The sequence below is a fragment of the Xiphophorus hellerii genome, chromosome 18, assembly GCF_003331165.1.
Source record: "Xiphophorus hellerii strain 12219 chromosome 18, Xiphophorus_hellerii-4.1, whole genome shotgun sequence".
Classification (NCBI taxonomy): domain Eukaryota; kingdom Metazoa; phylum Chordata; class Actinopteri; order Cyprinodontiformes; family Poeciliidae; genus Xiphophorus; species Xiphophorus hellerii.
The window spans coordinates 11,993,234-12,008,530 of NC_045689.1; the positions used below are offsets into that span (position 1 = coordinate 11,993,234).

Sequence of the window (15,297 nt, forward strand, 5' to 3'; positions counted from 1 at the left end):
TCGCTGGTTTTCAGTTGTAATAACTGAAGCTGTGCATTGACTCTAGATCGTTCCTCTTTAGGTCCAAAAATAATAACTTCAGTTTTGTTTCTGTTCAACTGGAGAAAGTTTTGGCACATCCACACATTTATCTGTTCTAAGCATCTGTTCAGTGATTGGATGGGCTCTGAGTCACCTGGTGGCATCGTAATGTAGAGCTGTGTGTCATCTGCATAGTTATGGTAGCTAATATTATTTCGTGTTATAACCTGAGCTAGTGGGAGCATATAAATATTGAATAAAAGGGGTCCTAGGATTGAACCTTGGGGTACCCCACATGTGACCTTTGACCTCTTTGATGAAAAGTTTTCAATTGAAACAAAGAAATCCCTGTTCTTTATGTAGGATTTAAACCAGTTAAGCACTGGACCGGAGAGTCCGACCCAACTCTCCAGTCGATTCAGTAATATGTCATGGTCAACAGTGTCAAAAGCTGCACTGAGATCCAACAGAACCAGCACTGTGGTTCTGCCACAGTCCGTATTTATATGGATGTCATTGAACACTTTTACGAGGGCGGTCTCTGTGCTGTGGTGAGCACGAAAACCAGACTGGAAGGAGTCAAAGAGGTTGGTTATAGTTAGGAAGCTAGTTAATTGTTTACACACAGCTATTTCAATAACTTTGCTGATGAATGGGAGGTTGGAGATCGGCCTGTAATTCTGCATTAGTGATTTGTCCAGATTGTTCTTTTTTATAAGTGGTTTGATTACTGCTGTTTTCAAAGCCTGGGGGAAAACGCCTGATGAGAGCGATGAGTTTACTATTTGGATCAGATCAGCAGCAATAACAGGCAGGACTTTCTTAAAGAAATGTGTGGGTAAGACATCCAGACAGCAGGAACTGGAGCTTAGTTGACTTATAATTTCCTCTAAGGTTTTAAAATTAAGTAGTTGAAATTGGGTCATTTTTCCTGTATTTGTTTTGTTTGGGCACAGCATTGGTACTGACTTTATAGTGGATGTACAGATTAATCCTCTGATTTTTTGAATTTTCTCTGAAAAGAAGCTGGAAAACTGGTTGCAGGCGGCAATACATTGGAATTCAGGCGGTAACATCACAGGAGGGTTTGTGATTCTGTCAACTGTTGCAAATAAAGCTCGAGCATTATTAATGTTTTTGTTTATGACATCTGCAAAGAAAGCCTCTCTTGCATGTTTTAGTGTGAAATGATAGTTACGTAGTCTTTCCTTATAGATGTCACAATGAACGTGGAGTTGAGTTTTACGCCATTTTCGTTCTGCCCTACGGCAGAGTTGTCTTGCAGATCTAACTGTTTGTGCATTTCTCCATGGAGATTTCTTTTTACCAGACAAAACCTTCATTTTAATTGGGGCAATGGAATCAACAATATCTGAGACTTTAGACTGAAAATCATTTACCAACTTATCTACATCACCACAGCTCAAGGGTGAGGAAGAAGAGTAGATTTGATTATTTCAAGTCTCTCTACTTTTATAATTCATACTAAGCAAACAGAACAGGATTGCAAACAAATAGCTCTGCAGAGAGGATCATTATAGCTGACCTTCTCGCCATCCAGGACTTGTACTGATCTAGGGTCAGGAAATGGGAAACAGCTCTGCAGACCCCACACATCCTGGACACAAACTGCTTAGACTTTTATCTTCAGGTCACTGCTACAGAGCGCTAATTGCAGAAACCAGCCTCAACAGAGACGGCTTCTCTCCTCAGAAAGACACAAAGAGCACCAGATATTCTGCTGCAAGCATCTTTACGGACTTTTTAGCAAAAGTACATATAAATATGCAGAGTTCTTTAGGTTTGGGGTTTTTTATATCTCCTCTAAAATATTATCAGTTTCTCTGATTTTACTTTTGAAAAAGATGCAGTGCTTTCAGACCTCAAATAATGCACAGAAAACAAGATAATATTCATTTAGAAACAACAATACTAATGTTTTAACTGAGGAAGAGTTCAGAAATCAACATTTGGTGGAATAACCAGGAGGTTTTTAATGCGGTTCAGTGCAGTGGTCTCTTATTTTTTTTTCCACACCTGTTTTTGTATTTATGTCTGTACGCAGTGAGTCAAATTCCTTGTTTATAAACCTAAATTCAGCAATTAAAGCTGATTCTGAGTTTGATTCTGAATATGGTGGCTTAAATATGACTTATGCAAGTTGCTCGATTGGCTCATAATCACATATTCCATTTCATCACCGTGTCTTTCAAACCTTTTTTATTAGTTCAATGATCCAAATCAGCCTTGGTTTCAAATGATGCAATCAAGCGACTCTTTTTTTCATTCATGCAGCACTACAAAAAAAAAAACATTTTTTAATCCGGTCTCTTAGCTAAACAGGTTTTCAGCCCCCTTACTTATTCATGAAAATCTGTGACTAATCCTCCACCATCTTTCTATGTTTATATATTTCTCGGACAGTTTAACACAAGCCGGTGACAGGGTGACAGGGTTCATTCACTGGGCTATTTGTATCCCAGAATCCAGCATTGACTAAAACATTAGCAGCTGACAGAGAATCTTCACGTGGAGGTGGACTGTACCTCCAAAGGTCATGTCGGCCTCTCTTTTCAAATGCAAAACAGAAACAGCGGAGAAAGTAACGACTTCACCGGCTGCACAATTTCTACATGATTTTCCACAAGCCCAGCTGTGTTAAAGGCAGCAGATGGAGGTGAAAGAAACAGAGCAGAAAAGCAGATATGATGGAGAAAACAACATCCACTGGAAAAAAACAGAAGCATTCTCTCTGTATAAAAGCAGCTTTGTGTTATCGGGTGGCTAAATGCAGAGCAGGTTAAGTGTGCTGGATGTAGTAGATCTCAGAAAACATGCTTTTATGGCATTGTATGATGGAAATTTCTTGCAAGAAGGAGAGCTGTCTGTACAACAAAACGCAGGAATTAAATCTGAGTTTTTCAGCTCCATTAATCATGTGAATGTTTTAGAAAACAAGATTTTAAATATAGATAATCTTATATAAAATCTTAATTAAAATAAATTAACCGTTTCTTATCCAACCATTAGATAAGAAAAAAGCCTAACTTGTCTAATATCAGTCATTTAACGCAGCGTAGTCCTGAAAAACAGGAAGACAACACCTCCCTCTGACTCCCCTTCCGATGTTTTATTCACCCCTGCTCTGCTCTGTTCAGCCTCTGTCTATTCAGCTACTATGAGCTGCCCACAAAACCCAACGTCTCCATTTCCTCTGTGGCTTTGAGAGGTCAGCTTGATCCCTTGCAGAAAGCACTTGTGCACAGAAGCAGATTTCTCAGGTGAATCTGTGTAATTTGAAGCTAGAATTTAGCAACCCAGTTTTTTCAGTATTAGTTGGCACAGGTTATTGAATAATTAGCTGAAGTTGACAGCAATGTTTGATAAGTAGGATTAATTGGAAAGTATGTACTGTACTTGAAATCTCTCTATAAGATTGTCTGAATGATGAGTTGTGAATTGACACAATATAAAAAACTGAATTCAATATTGATTTAGCAACTTTCCAGACTTGTGAGGCTCTGAATTATAAAAGAAATTGGTATCGGTCAAAGCAGCAGCTCAGGTTTTGTAAACTACAATTGGGGCACTGCTAATATCATGGATTATTTCTTTTTATTTCATGTCCCGAAACATCTGACTCATTTTACCAAAAACAAACCAGCTGCAGAAAAAAGTCTTTAAAACATACATTTCATTTAAATGTGATCTTTTATGATTTGATCAAGTTTTATTTATTTATGCACTGTAAAAGATTTGAGCTGGATTTATTTGAGTCTTTAAGTCAAATAAATTTAGCAAGTTTTAGATTTTGAACTTAACCCTCCTGTTATGTTGCGGGTCAAATTGACCCGTTTTAAAGTTTACTTGTTTTTTAAATGTGTGAGTTTGTGAAAGATAAACTTGCAGTAGTAAGTTGTGTTAACTTTTTTTAAGGTAAGGTAATTTTATTTATATAGCACATTCACCAACAAGGCAGTTCAAAGTGCTTTACATGAATTAGAAGGAAATTCAAACTAAACAACAAAACCAAAAGAAAGACAAAAAGGTAAAAGTGACCCGACAAACAAATTAGCACAAGTGTTAAACTCAAGACCCCGGGGCTAAATCCGGCCCACCACATTCATGATCTTGATTTGGCCCAAAAGGAAAATGAGTTTGACCACACTGGGAGTTCAACAAAGACTTTGTGAATTTGGGAGAAAATGTATTTGGTATAGGCCAGGAAGTGAAAAAACAGCTTTCTGATAATCCTATGTTTTTTATTACTGTTCGAATAAAGTCTTTATTTTAATCCCACCACTGCATCACTAACTGTGTTACCTTAGGCTTCCTCTTACATCATTTGCCTGGTGGGAATGATGCTTTTAACAACTGCCCCCAAATTACACATCGGGCCTTTTAATTCCTATCTCCATCACCATCTTTCCCTCCTTCCTTCCTGCATTATTCATTCATAACGACCGCCGCCATCTTTTGCATCGTCCTCCTTCTCTCCCGCTAACATGATGGCCGACACAAAAGGACAAACACAATCTGCAGCGGTTGCCTCAAGAACGCACGCAGACACACAACCACTTAGAGCTCTTCCATAACCTAATAGTGTCAGACAAAATGAGTCAGGAGATCATCTGATAGCAGCAACACAGTGAATCATATCAGTCAGCACGCGTGTGAGCATGCTCATTTGTGCTTACTGTAGTCTGAAATATTTATTGCATATGCTTCATGTTAGACTGTTACTGTGTGAGTGGATTTAATTTTGTTAATTTATTGTTATGAGGAGCAGACGCTGATTTGCAGTTGGAGCTTTGTTCAGCTACGGATGAAGCTTTCAGCTGTGAGGGGTCATGTTGGGGTCAGGAGGTCAGGAAGGTGACGACCTACCGTCTTGGGGCAGTGGACGTATCGGGCGAGGCTGATGATCAGGTCGTGTGTGATGGGGTCGACCAGGTTTCTGAAGCTGGCGTAGCGATACAGAACGTCATCCAAAGACGTTGACTCCATTCCCAGATCCTGCACACATAAAACAGAAACAATATGAACTCTCTAACCACCTGAGAATGATAAATCCCAGCCTGCACTGCTTCCTGCGGGGTAGGAATATAAAACAAATAGGATTACGTCTACTCACAGACACATAACTTAAGGATCCTGTTGTTCTTTTTCTCCAAGCAATTCTGGGTGTGTTGAATAACATTGTTAAAATTTGACTAAGAATATTGATTTAAATTTCTCGTTTGTTGTCATTTGATTTCCATAAATTAGACTAAAATGGCTAAGCTACACAGGAACACACCCATATCTGTTCCTAAAAGCAAAAATATAAAAACCAGACACTTAAAACATCTTGACATTTTAGCCCAAGATGCATTCCTTTATTTATTTTGGACAAGCTACCAACTTTTTATTTCATATGTGACAACCAGAAGGTACAGCTTTCCCCACATTCAAATAATGTGGCAAATACATATAGTTTTTACTATTTGAAATGACAGTGTGAGTCTGATAAATGCGTTTGAAAGCTTCTCCAGTCAACCATTAAAAGGGGTGGTATTATGTATTTTCCAGGCACAAAACCATTTTTAGCACAATAGGGTAATTATGTCACCTCAGCTGTTAAAAAAAACATCAAACATGACTTAAAAGAAATTTGATGTCATAAGTTGTCATGAAGTGGGCTTCTGTTGCTTTAAGAAGCTTCCACTTTTTCCTGATGCTCCATACTCCAAATACACCTTAATACACAAACTGTTTTAGCACCACTAAAGAAGCTGATATCCACAGTTAAGAAGCACCATAGGCATCAAATGCATCAAAGGTTTGACGTGTAAAAGCCTATAAAGCACTATACTGTAAGCCTTTATATAGCCCTGCATAGGAGTGCCAGACATAAATTAATCATTGCCAGTTTTGCTGTTCCTGTTGAGGTGCAAAACAAAGGAGAAAAAATTTGTGAGTAAAGAAAAGACCTTGGGATTCATCAGTAGCACCAATCTGCTCATTATGTTTCCATTTTACAGTCAGATTACGTGGAAACTAAACATTTTGTTTTGGCTCTTTGAGTACAAAACGACCGTAGGTCACTGGTGAGTGGGTGGGATAGTGGGTGATTTCAGTCATGTATTGATAGGTACCATCAAAAACAAGTAAACAACTTTTTATGTGTAGAAAGCTACACATAATCAATGAATCAATTTAAATTTGGAAACAGATATGAACTAATCTAATGCATTTTCTCAGATAAAAAGATTTAATTAAAAGCTTTACCTCCATTATTAGCTAATGGATGATATGATACAAACAAGATATAGTGGTACTTCACTCAAGCACACTCCATTGCTAACAAAAGGTTATTCTGAAACACATTTGTCTAAATAAATTAACAAAATAGTCTATTTGTTGTTTTCTTTAAACATTCCATAACATTTTAATCATTTCAGCTCGTCAAACATCTACTATAATGCCAAAAGTACTGAGATGCTTACAAAACCAACCACTTTAACAACATAACAAAGCAAAGACATTGACTTTAATATGGAGTAATGGTTGGTGGTGATGTTGCAATGGTATGAGGGATATTTTCCTGGCACACTTTGGGTCCATTAGTACCAACTGAGCATCGTGTCAACACCACAGCCAACCTGAGTATTGTTGCTGACCATGTCCATCCCTTTATGACCACAGTGTACCCATCTTCTGATGGCTACTTCCAGCAGAATAACGAGCCATGTCATAAAGCGCGAATCATTTGAGTTCACTGGACTTGAATGGCCTCCACAGTCACAAGATCTCAGTCCAATAGAGCACCTTTGGGATGTGGTGGAACAGGAGATTTGCATCACAAATGTGCAGCCAACCAATCTGCAGCAACTGTGTGATGCTATCATATCAATATGGACCAGCCTCTCTGAAGAATGTTTCCAGTACCTTGTTGAACCTATGCCATGAAGGGTTATGGCAGTTCTGAAGGCAAAAGGGGGTCCAACCCGGTACTAAGAAGGTGTACCTACAGTAGTAAAGCATAGTTTCTAATTTTTGTCTCCAACCCTGCTACGTTTTCATGTTGTATTAGCATGAGCGTTCGGGTTGGTTTTGCAAACAATTTATTGTCAGTTCAGTTGCAGGACTGATTATTGGATAAGCGACATGGACAGAGATGCTCGGTCTCTTGTAGGAACCTATGACTCACCGAGTTTTCCTTGCTGGCTGTTCTGCGTAGGCGGTGAGGCGCATAATGACAGCAGGTTTGAATGATTGACATGCATGTATTAATTAGCTGCTCCATTTTCAGGTTTCAGAAGCAACAAAGCAGATAGGAGAAACCAACAATTAGTCTATAAAGCAGCTGTCTGATGGCACGTTATGGTACTAACCTGGAACTGAAAAAATGTCCAAGTCTTCAGGAAATCAGTTCCTTGATTTCCTCTTCCCTGCAAGTTAAATTTAGAGGAAACTTCTCTTGTTTTAAGTCAGACTTACCAAAATTATTTGTATTTGCTAAATGCCACAATAATGAGAGAAAGAGGAAAGTTCACTTCAAATAGATAAGCTTTAGTGTAATATATAAGTAGGCAGGTAGGCATATATGTGTGTGGGCCTGCATTACATCAATGCAAGGTGCGATGTAGAAGGTCATAGGTGTAAACAACACGTAAACAACATGTCTGTAAGTTGTTAATATGTTTTTCACATGTTGTTAACGTGTTAAAAATCCTGTATTTTTGACCTGAATGGACTTTAAAACACCTGGCCCACACAAATATCGGCCTGTCAGTGGAGTGAAAGGAGAAAATGAGAACAACAGCTAAAGAGGAAACAGTGGATTAAACAGGAAAGGTCACATCAGTATTTCAGATAGTTAAAACAATAAACTAGTGAATAATTATTGATATCAACTGAAGAGCTTATATCATGATATGTTTTTCAGCCGGCCGTCCTACCCTACCTATGATTTAAGTATTATGATTTTTCTAAAATGCTACGTTGGTTTTACAACTGATCTGCATCCATTCTAAAAAAGTTTCTCTTTTTTAGAATGGAAAAAAGAGAAACTTTTTTCCATTCTCACATAAAATGTCTTTTATGTATCACATAAATGTCTTTTATGTGAGACATTTTTATGTGAGACATAAAAATATGAGACTTTTTTCTGTTCTTTTTATGGTTTTTTGCCTCTTTCTTATTGTTGAATCATAAACTCCTGTGCTTTAGATGTGGTTCCTGGATTAGTCATTGTTGTCCTCTTGGATTAATTTTGGTAGACCTGCCACTACTGGGAAAACTACATGCTTTCTCCATTTATGGATATTATTTCTCCAGAGACCAAAATTATTAGAAATGACTTTTTAACTCTGTCCAGATTGAGAAATGTTAAAGATTTTGGTTTCTCATCATTTGTTGAATTTCATCAGGGATGGGCTTCATATATTAATAGTTTTTGATATTTTTGCTCTGCTTTATGCTTTCAGACAGGTTTTATTCTGTCTGAAAGTTAAGTGATGTCTGAATATTAATGGAACTGCACTAATTATATCAGGATTTCAGGTGCAAATGAAAAACAGCTACGCTAAGCTTTGTGTCTGAAGTCAAACCCAGATATGAGGAAGTTTTTCAAGTCAGTAATTCTGATGAAATTGTCTCCAGTGATATAACAAGCTGAATCAATGCAGAAAAAAGATTACTGACACCAAATAAATTTTTTTTTTTTGGTTGAAGTTGGAAAGGCACTCAAAGCCCCTCATGAAATATACATGAGTTTCCTCGATTGAACTCAGTTTTAACTATAATCAGACACTTAGAGTAATTTGTGCTTTCAGAAAACAGTGTAGTCTTTACTTTTGCTAGAGTAAGAGAAGTCCACATCAAAGAAGAGGTCTGAACTCAGCTCAGCCTGAACAAAGACAGAACTGCAGTCAGACATGGCGAACGCTGCGACTCAAAAGCTTTAGTTAATAAAGGGAAGTGGTGTCCGGCGCTGGAGAACTCAGATCTATAAACACTTCACAGCATTCTCACCGACCTCTGCTGAGAGACAGCTTCATTGAGTCAACATTTTTTTCCTATTACAGAAATTGGGAAAGCACCTCGATCCAGAGTCTGGCTCAACGGCACACGGCTGCTGCCAGTTGTTGTAACTCTCTGCAAACTCGACAGGTTATATACATAAACCCAAAGCCCGCACAAGATGTGAGTACTACTAAATTTGATTTGGTGGTTTCAACATAAATAAAGAGATGTCAAACTGTTTAAAATATTAATTTAAGCTTAAAAGGAATTGCTAAGTTTACTTTTTGAGAATGTGAAGAATAATTATTAGTTATAATTGTAATCTGATGCTACAGGTTTAATCTTTCCTTTGTGTTTTGAGCTTGGCCTGTTCACAAATACATCTCAGCAAATAAGAACCGATTGTTTTAAAGATGAACCAGTCAAACTTGAGTTCTTCTCCTAGATCTTTCTTGAAAATGTGTTTTCACACCAGATGGTCCATAGACTCAGTTCGATTCGGACAAAAACAACATTTGCCACATTTTCAACAAATCAAATCTTTTGAAAAAACTGTTCCAGCCCTTCCCCTGTGGGGGCGCTGCACAAAGAACCACTGATGGGAACAACACAAAAACCACAGAAGACTATATGAGTGCAACTTCTTTATGCAGAAATGTAAATAAAAATGCAGTGGCATTAAATTTTAACAGTTGGCAAAAGACCACAAGCTATTTATCCTGCTAGCGGTAGGCTTGTGTGTTTGTTTTGGTTGTATTTACCCAGAATTCCCTGCAGTGTAGGCTAATTTGCTTCCTGTTTTCGATCTTTTTGGCATCCACATATAAATTCAAACAGTGTCAGAGTACGCTTCAACAGAACCGAGACCTGGGTGGACCAGAGTTCACTTTTTTTGGACAACTTCAGAGTTCACATCACACCTCCACAATCAAATCGGACTTTCTATGTAAACAAACAAGAGTTCAGTTAAGGCGGACTGAACGGGGCTGGTGTGAATGCAGAATCTGTTAGTGTTAACAGGAAGTGGGGTCCTAAAACAAAATCTGTTTAAGTCCCCATAAAACTTTGGGCGAGCCCTGAATAAATCCACTCATCTGACATGCACATAGTCTTGAAAGAATGAAATCTATATTTTGTTCAGGCAGCCATGTTGCTCTCCATCATTTTATTCTGTGAGCCCATTCAAGAATCTGAGTTGACGGTTGAGTCAGCCTGATTTCAATATAGCAGGAATCAGGGAAAATAAATATCAAAATATTTCTAAAAAATACTCAAGATTCTTTATTTTTACTATGTAGTTCAGATGTTCTGTTATGTATTGAATGAGTGTGAAACTTTTGCAACGTATCCTTCCATCTCAAATTCTGAAAAGAGTCCATTTGATCAGCTATCTATGAAAACATGTGTTGATGGACGTTTTTATGTAGTAAGCTCTACTGTTTACTATTGCTGCCAAGGTGGAGCTGTTTAAAATTTAAATAGAACATTTTAAGAAACACAGCTAAGAAAAAAAAAATCCTTTTTAAGAGAAAAACTGGATGAGCACCGATTCTGCATTATTCTGCGCTCCATTCACGTTGGTAGTCATGCTATATTCAGTATATGTTATACAGTATAATGAAATTGCTTTTACTTAAAAGAGAAAAGCAACAAATTATTTCTTCAACCAAAACAACAAATTGATTCTTACAGTTAAGTCTCTGGGTTAACGCCACTGACACTTTCTTTGGCATCTTATCAAAAAAACTTTAGACCAAAAGAACAGCAGGACAACATTTTTTAGAGATTTTGACACTATGTCATTCACAGTCGGTTATAAGATTTCCAGTAATTTTTATTTTACTTTTTGATAATTGTAGTTGTGTGTGTCAGATTGGTTGGTTGCGTGATATTCTGTTTTTTTTATCTGGACCTCGAGTCTGAAATAAAGTTTCTTTCAATGCAATTTCAATCCACTGGTTGCCATGGTACTGATTACCCACCTAAGTTCAACTTGTCATGCACTCAGTATCTCTCACTAAGATCAGATTAGAAAAAATAATAATATTCCATGCAGAACTGTTTGTGTGAGATTATCAATGACACCATAAATAACCAATAAAAAATTCAACAGGCATATATTCTATATTTTTGCTTTCTTTTGTGTATAAAAGTCAGAGTAAGAGTAAATAAATATGGATACTGTTAATATAGCCTGAACATAACATATACTGTTATTTTAGAAGCAGTAGGAATAATTGTTGCCTTTGTGATCTACATACGACAGTTAGATCATGTGATACATTGATGTTATTGATTTTCAGCAGAGTTTTTTGTTGGTTTTGCCGCTCGTCGTCAACACCTTTTCAACTTTTCCTATTCCAGCTGTTGCACTTTCACTCTGCTCCATCCCTTTGTGTCTCGCCACACCCAGTTCTTCCAGTCTGTAGGTTTTTCCTTTCCTGCTGTGGCAACGGCTGCAGCCAGCCAAGCCGAGGCAGAGTTACGCTGTAAATCAGAGTATTGTTCACCGTTACAGCAAAGCCACTCTGAATATAACAGCTCCAATCATCCAGGAAGGGAGGTGGTTATTTTACTGAGCATGAGGACATTGAATTACTCACTCAGTTTATTCAGCGTGTAAACAGGCAGTGAGAGTCTGGCTTTTGCTTCAGCGGGAGTAGTAAAAATCAAGGAAAAAGGACAAAAACAAACAGAAACAAGCAGAGGCGCTGTGACTCCTGGGAGGGTTGTACTCACTCTCCTATAAGCCTGTCACAATAATCAATTAATCGAATTAAAGTGAGCTCAGTAATTTCCATTGTGATGATTAAGAATTTCTGAAGAGGGCATTTTGTTTACAGACTTCATAATTCATTTTATTTAGGTTTTCAGTTGTGTTTTATTTTGGATATTTAAGATATCTTCCAATTTTTTTAGAAAATTAAAGTTTATTAGTCTTCGGGAAAGCAAACATCCATTATTACCCAATTATCAATATATTCATTGAAAATGGTCTCAGAACAGCAATATTATAGTTTATCGCAATAATTACAGTGACGATTCATCGCCTTGGAAATTTTGTTATCGTGCCATGCCTACTCTTCAACACTGATTTCCACAAACACAGCAGTACCTACCTGTCTGAGCGTCTTCAGCATCTCTGTGGCTTCGTCCTGCTTGCCCTGCTTGGCCATCATCATCATCTCCTGGATCATCCCAATCCGGCGCTGGTATGGCGGCGGCGGCGTCCCCGCTCGGTTCAGTCGGTCTCCAGACTTCAGCATCAGGGAGGCCAAAATGTCCCCCTTCTCCTTGGTGGGAGTCCGTTTCCAGCTGTGCTGAGGACTGGCCCCACCGGGCTCCTGGCCTTTGCTCTGCTTGGCCCCCATGGAGCTGCCTCAGTATGAACTGTGATAATAAGGACACTGGTCCCACCAAGCAGTTTGATTAATATCAGAAATGTTCTGCACATTTAGATCATTTAGACCAGGTCTGCAGCTGATCACATCCTTGTAAAGCCAGAGGAGCTGATGTTTGTACAGTGAAGTAGCTGCAGAGCTGAAGAAACATCACCAGTATCACAGCAAAGGTTGTAGTTTCCTGTTTCAGACATCAGTTCAGCTCAGGTTGGGAACAGATCGCAGGATGCTGCCTGCAGCATGGCCGCTCAACATGACCCCAACAAAGTCAGGGTGTCCGATCACTAAAGTAGGCTACAGAGCAGAGTGTGGCCTCCCTATCCCGAACACAACTCCAAAAATATTTAACTCCGAGAGCGGCGATCCCCTAAAACAGAACCCAGTGTCCTGGGCTGGCGGCGCAGCAGACACAGAGTCGGAGGAGGTGCTGCATGAGGCAGGGCATGGCAATGTTTACACTGCAGATCAGCATCGTCCTTCTTCTGTTCGTGTCGCAGGAAGTCATGCGGTACCTGGATCACGCGCGGCGCTCGCCCTCCTCCAAGGTTGAATCTCCATCCGTGCTGGAGCAGCGAGCTGGACGCGGCCGCCTCAGCGCCTAGGTCCGCGGGCTGCGCAGCGGCTGCAGCTCCGGAGGCTCGGCTCTACTGTAGGGGCGAGTCTGTGGCGTCCCCGGGCTGGAAGTGAATTATGCATCGCAGCCTCTGTTCAGCTGAGAAGGGGGCGACTGTGCATGAGCTCAACTCCTTTAAACACACGGAGATGGAGAGAGGGAGCAGGAGGAGCGGAGGGAGCAGCAACACGGCCAGGAGAAGGAGAGAGGAAGCAGAGGGAGCTGCAACACAGTCGAGCTGGCGGTTTCTGGGAGTCTCTCCTCCGATTTCCACTGAAAGCAGCGTTTTATTGTTGTGCTGTACATTAGCAGTGGCGTGTGTACTGCAAGCATGAGTCACATAGCTGGAATCCTTTTGCAGTCTTCAAGTTAAACCGACAAACAGAGGAACGAAAGTGTCACACTTTTATATATTACACAGGGCCGACCCAAGTTTGTAAGAGGCCTCAAGAAGAATGTTATTGGTGGGCCCACTTCCGGTTGGGCCCACCAGCTGACATGCTTTTTATATTGACCATGTTGGAACTTTTGAAGGGTTTTCCCCCTTCATCTAGTATTTCACATGTTTTGCAGATGAAATAAACTAATGGAAAAGAATGCATATTTGACAAATATGATGCTAATTTTACATTATTCAGAGCTCTTATGTGTGAACAATTTGGTCACAAATGTGGCCTAATTTCTCAATAGTGTACCAAAAACATTTCCCCCTATTTGAGGAAAAAAATAAACTCTCCAACACTGGACATCTCCCTGTAGTTTAACGACAGACACACAATAGGCCTATTTTGTGGTCTAAATCAATCAGAAATAGAGAATTACAGAATCAAATTAACTAATGAATGACAGAGTTGGTATTTGAAATCAAGCATTAGCATATTGTAGCAGAGTGGTTAGCATGGCTAGCATTCCAAATCTCTTAGCCATTTTCCATAACTTTTTTTCTTATGAATGGAGGGTCAGGTTACTGTAACTAGTGACTCCACCCCCTACCCAATCAGTTACCAAAAGTCTTATGACTTTCTATTTATGGCCAGATGAAGTTGCCGTTCCTAAATGGTATTTCTCAAGGACCTGTTTGGACAAAATTAACGTATGTCATTTGACCTTTTTTTCCACTATTTCTACTTTTCTTTTCTGGCATCAAACTTTTATTTATTTACTTAGCTTAGATTCATAGTATCTGTTTAAAGTGTCACTCTTTCTATATCTAGATAAACTGAGTGTTGCTCCCTCAGTCAGGGTTGCCAGATCTGAAAAGTAGCCCAAAAAATGTAAAATACATCCAAACTTGATCAAAACCAGCCCAAATCTCAATCTTTGTTGAAACCTGTTGTTGAATAAAGATGCAGAACAATTACACGCATAACAAATAGCAAAGTTGTGTGCTAGCTGACAAGCTAGCACACAACTAATAAGCTAGCACACAACCACACTCAAGTAAACAAAAAAGGTTGCACAGACAAGCTCCCCACAAAATATGCAAATCAGGCAACCAAATAACCTACACACAAAAATCCCTTTCCCTGGCATGTTGTCATAGCAACTGCAAAAGAGTTATCAATAGCCTATTGACATAAATTCTAAATTCAAATTGAAAAACACTTTGTTGATCCCAAAGGGAAATTAAATAAATATAACTTAATATAAAATTTAAATGTAACTTTTTTTTTTTACACACAGCACACGTTTTTAAGTTGATAAAAATGAATCAAGGTCAAGCAAATTGCATAGAAACTGATTCTAAACATTTCAAAAATGAATGAGCTAAAAAATAAAAATAAAAATAAAAGAGCACCAACATGGCACTTTATCAAAATGTAAGTTATTTACTGTTCTGCCACACAATGACTACTTTGGTAGAATTGTCCTTTCTAAAAACTTACCTAATGTTATGAGAAGCAGCCTAAATTTTATAAACACACCTAAAGCTAATTTTTTCCAACTTTAACAGTTTTAATTAGCCCATTTAGTCTCCTCTAATTTCCATCTTTAATATTCCTAACTCCTTGATCATAAAGTGAAAATTAAGTTTTAGTAAACATTTTCCTTTACTTATGTTTGAACGAGATTAAATTTATTATTAAGTTGCCTAAAAGTAAGCACGCACATCTCTTGAGGCTCATAAAAACATGGAAACGTTTTACCTGTGGAGTGACTCTAGTGACCTCTGGTGGTGATGAACAATAAAACTACTGCTAGCAGAAGTTCAACATTTACAATTCATTTGTTTTTATCCTTTAAACTGAAAAA

The 15,297-nt window shown here is 38.6% G+C and overlaps 1 protein-coding gene across 1 annotated transcript in view; it reads right to left on the reverse strand.

The window, feature by feature from the left end:
- The window catches only part of lrrc75a (leucine rich repeat containing 75A), a 47,430-nt gene extending 32,140 nt beyond the window's left edge, over positions 1-15,290 (reverse strand). The window contains exons 1-2 of the mRNA XM_032590613.1: positions 12,150-15,290; positions 4,909-5,037 (exon numbers count right to left, since the gene is read on the reverse strand). Of these exons, the coding sequence (XP_032446504.1) occupies positions 4,909-5,037; positions 12,150-12,401 (381 nt within the window). The 5' untranslated portion in view covers positions 12,402-15,290. The remainder of the gene's footprint in view (positions 1-4,908; positions 5,038-12,149) is intronic.
- Between the last annotated feature and the right edge of the window lie 7 nt (positions 15,291-15,297).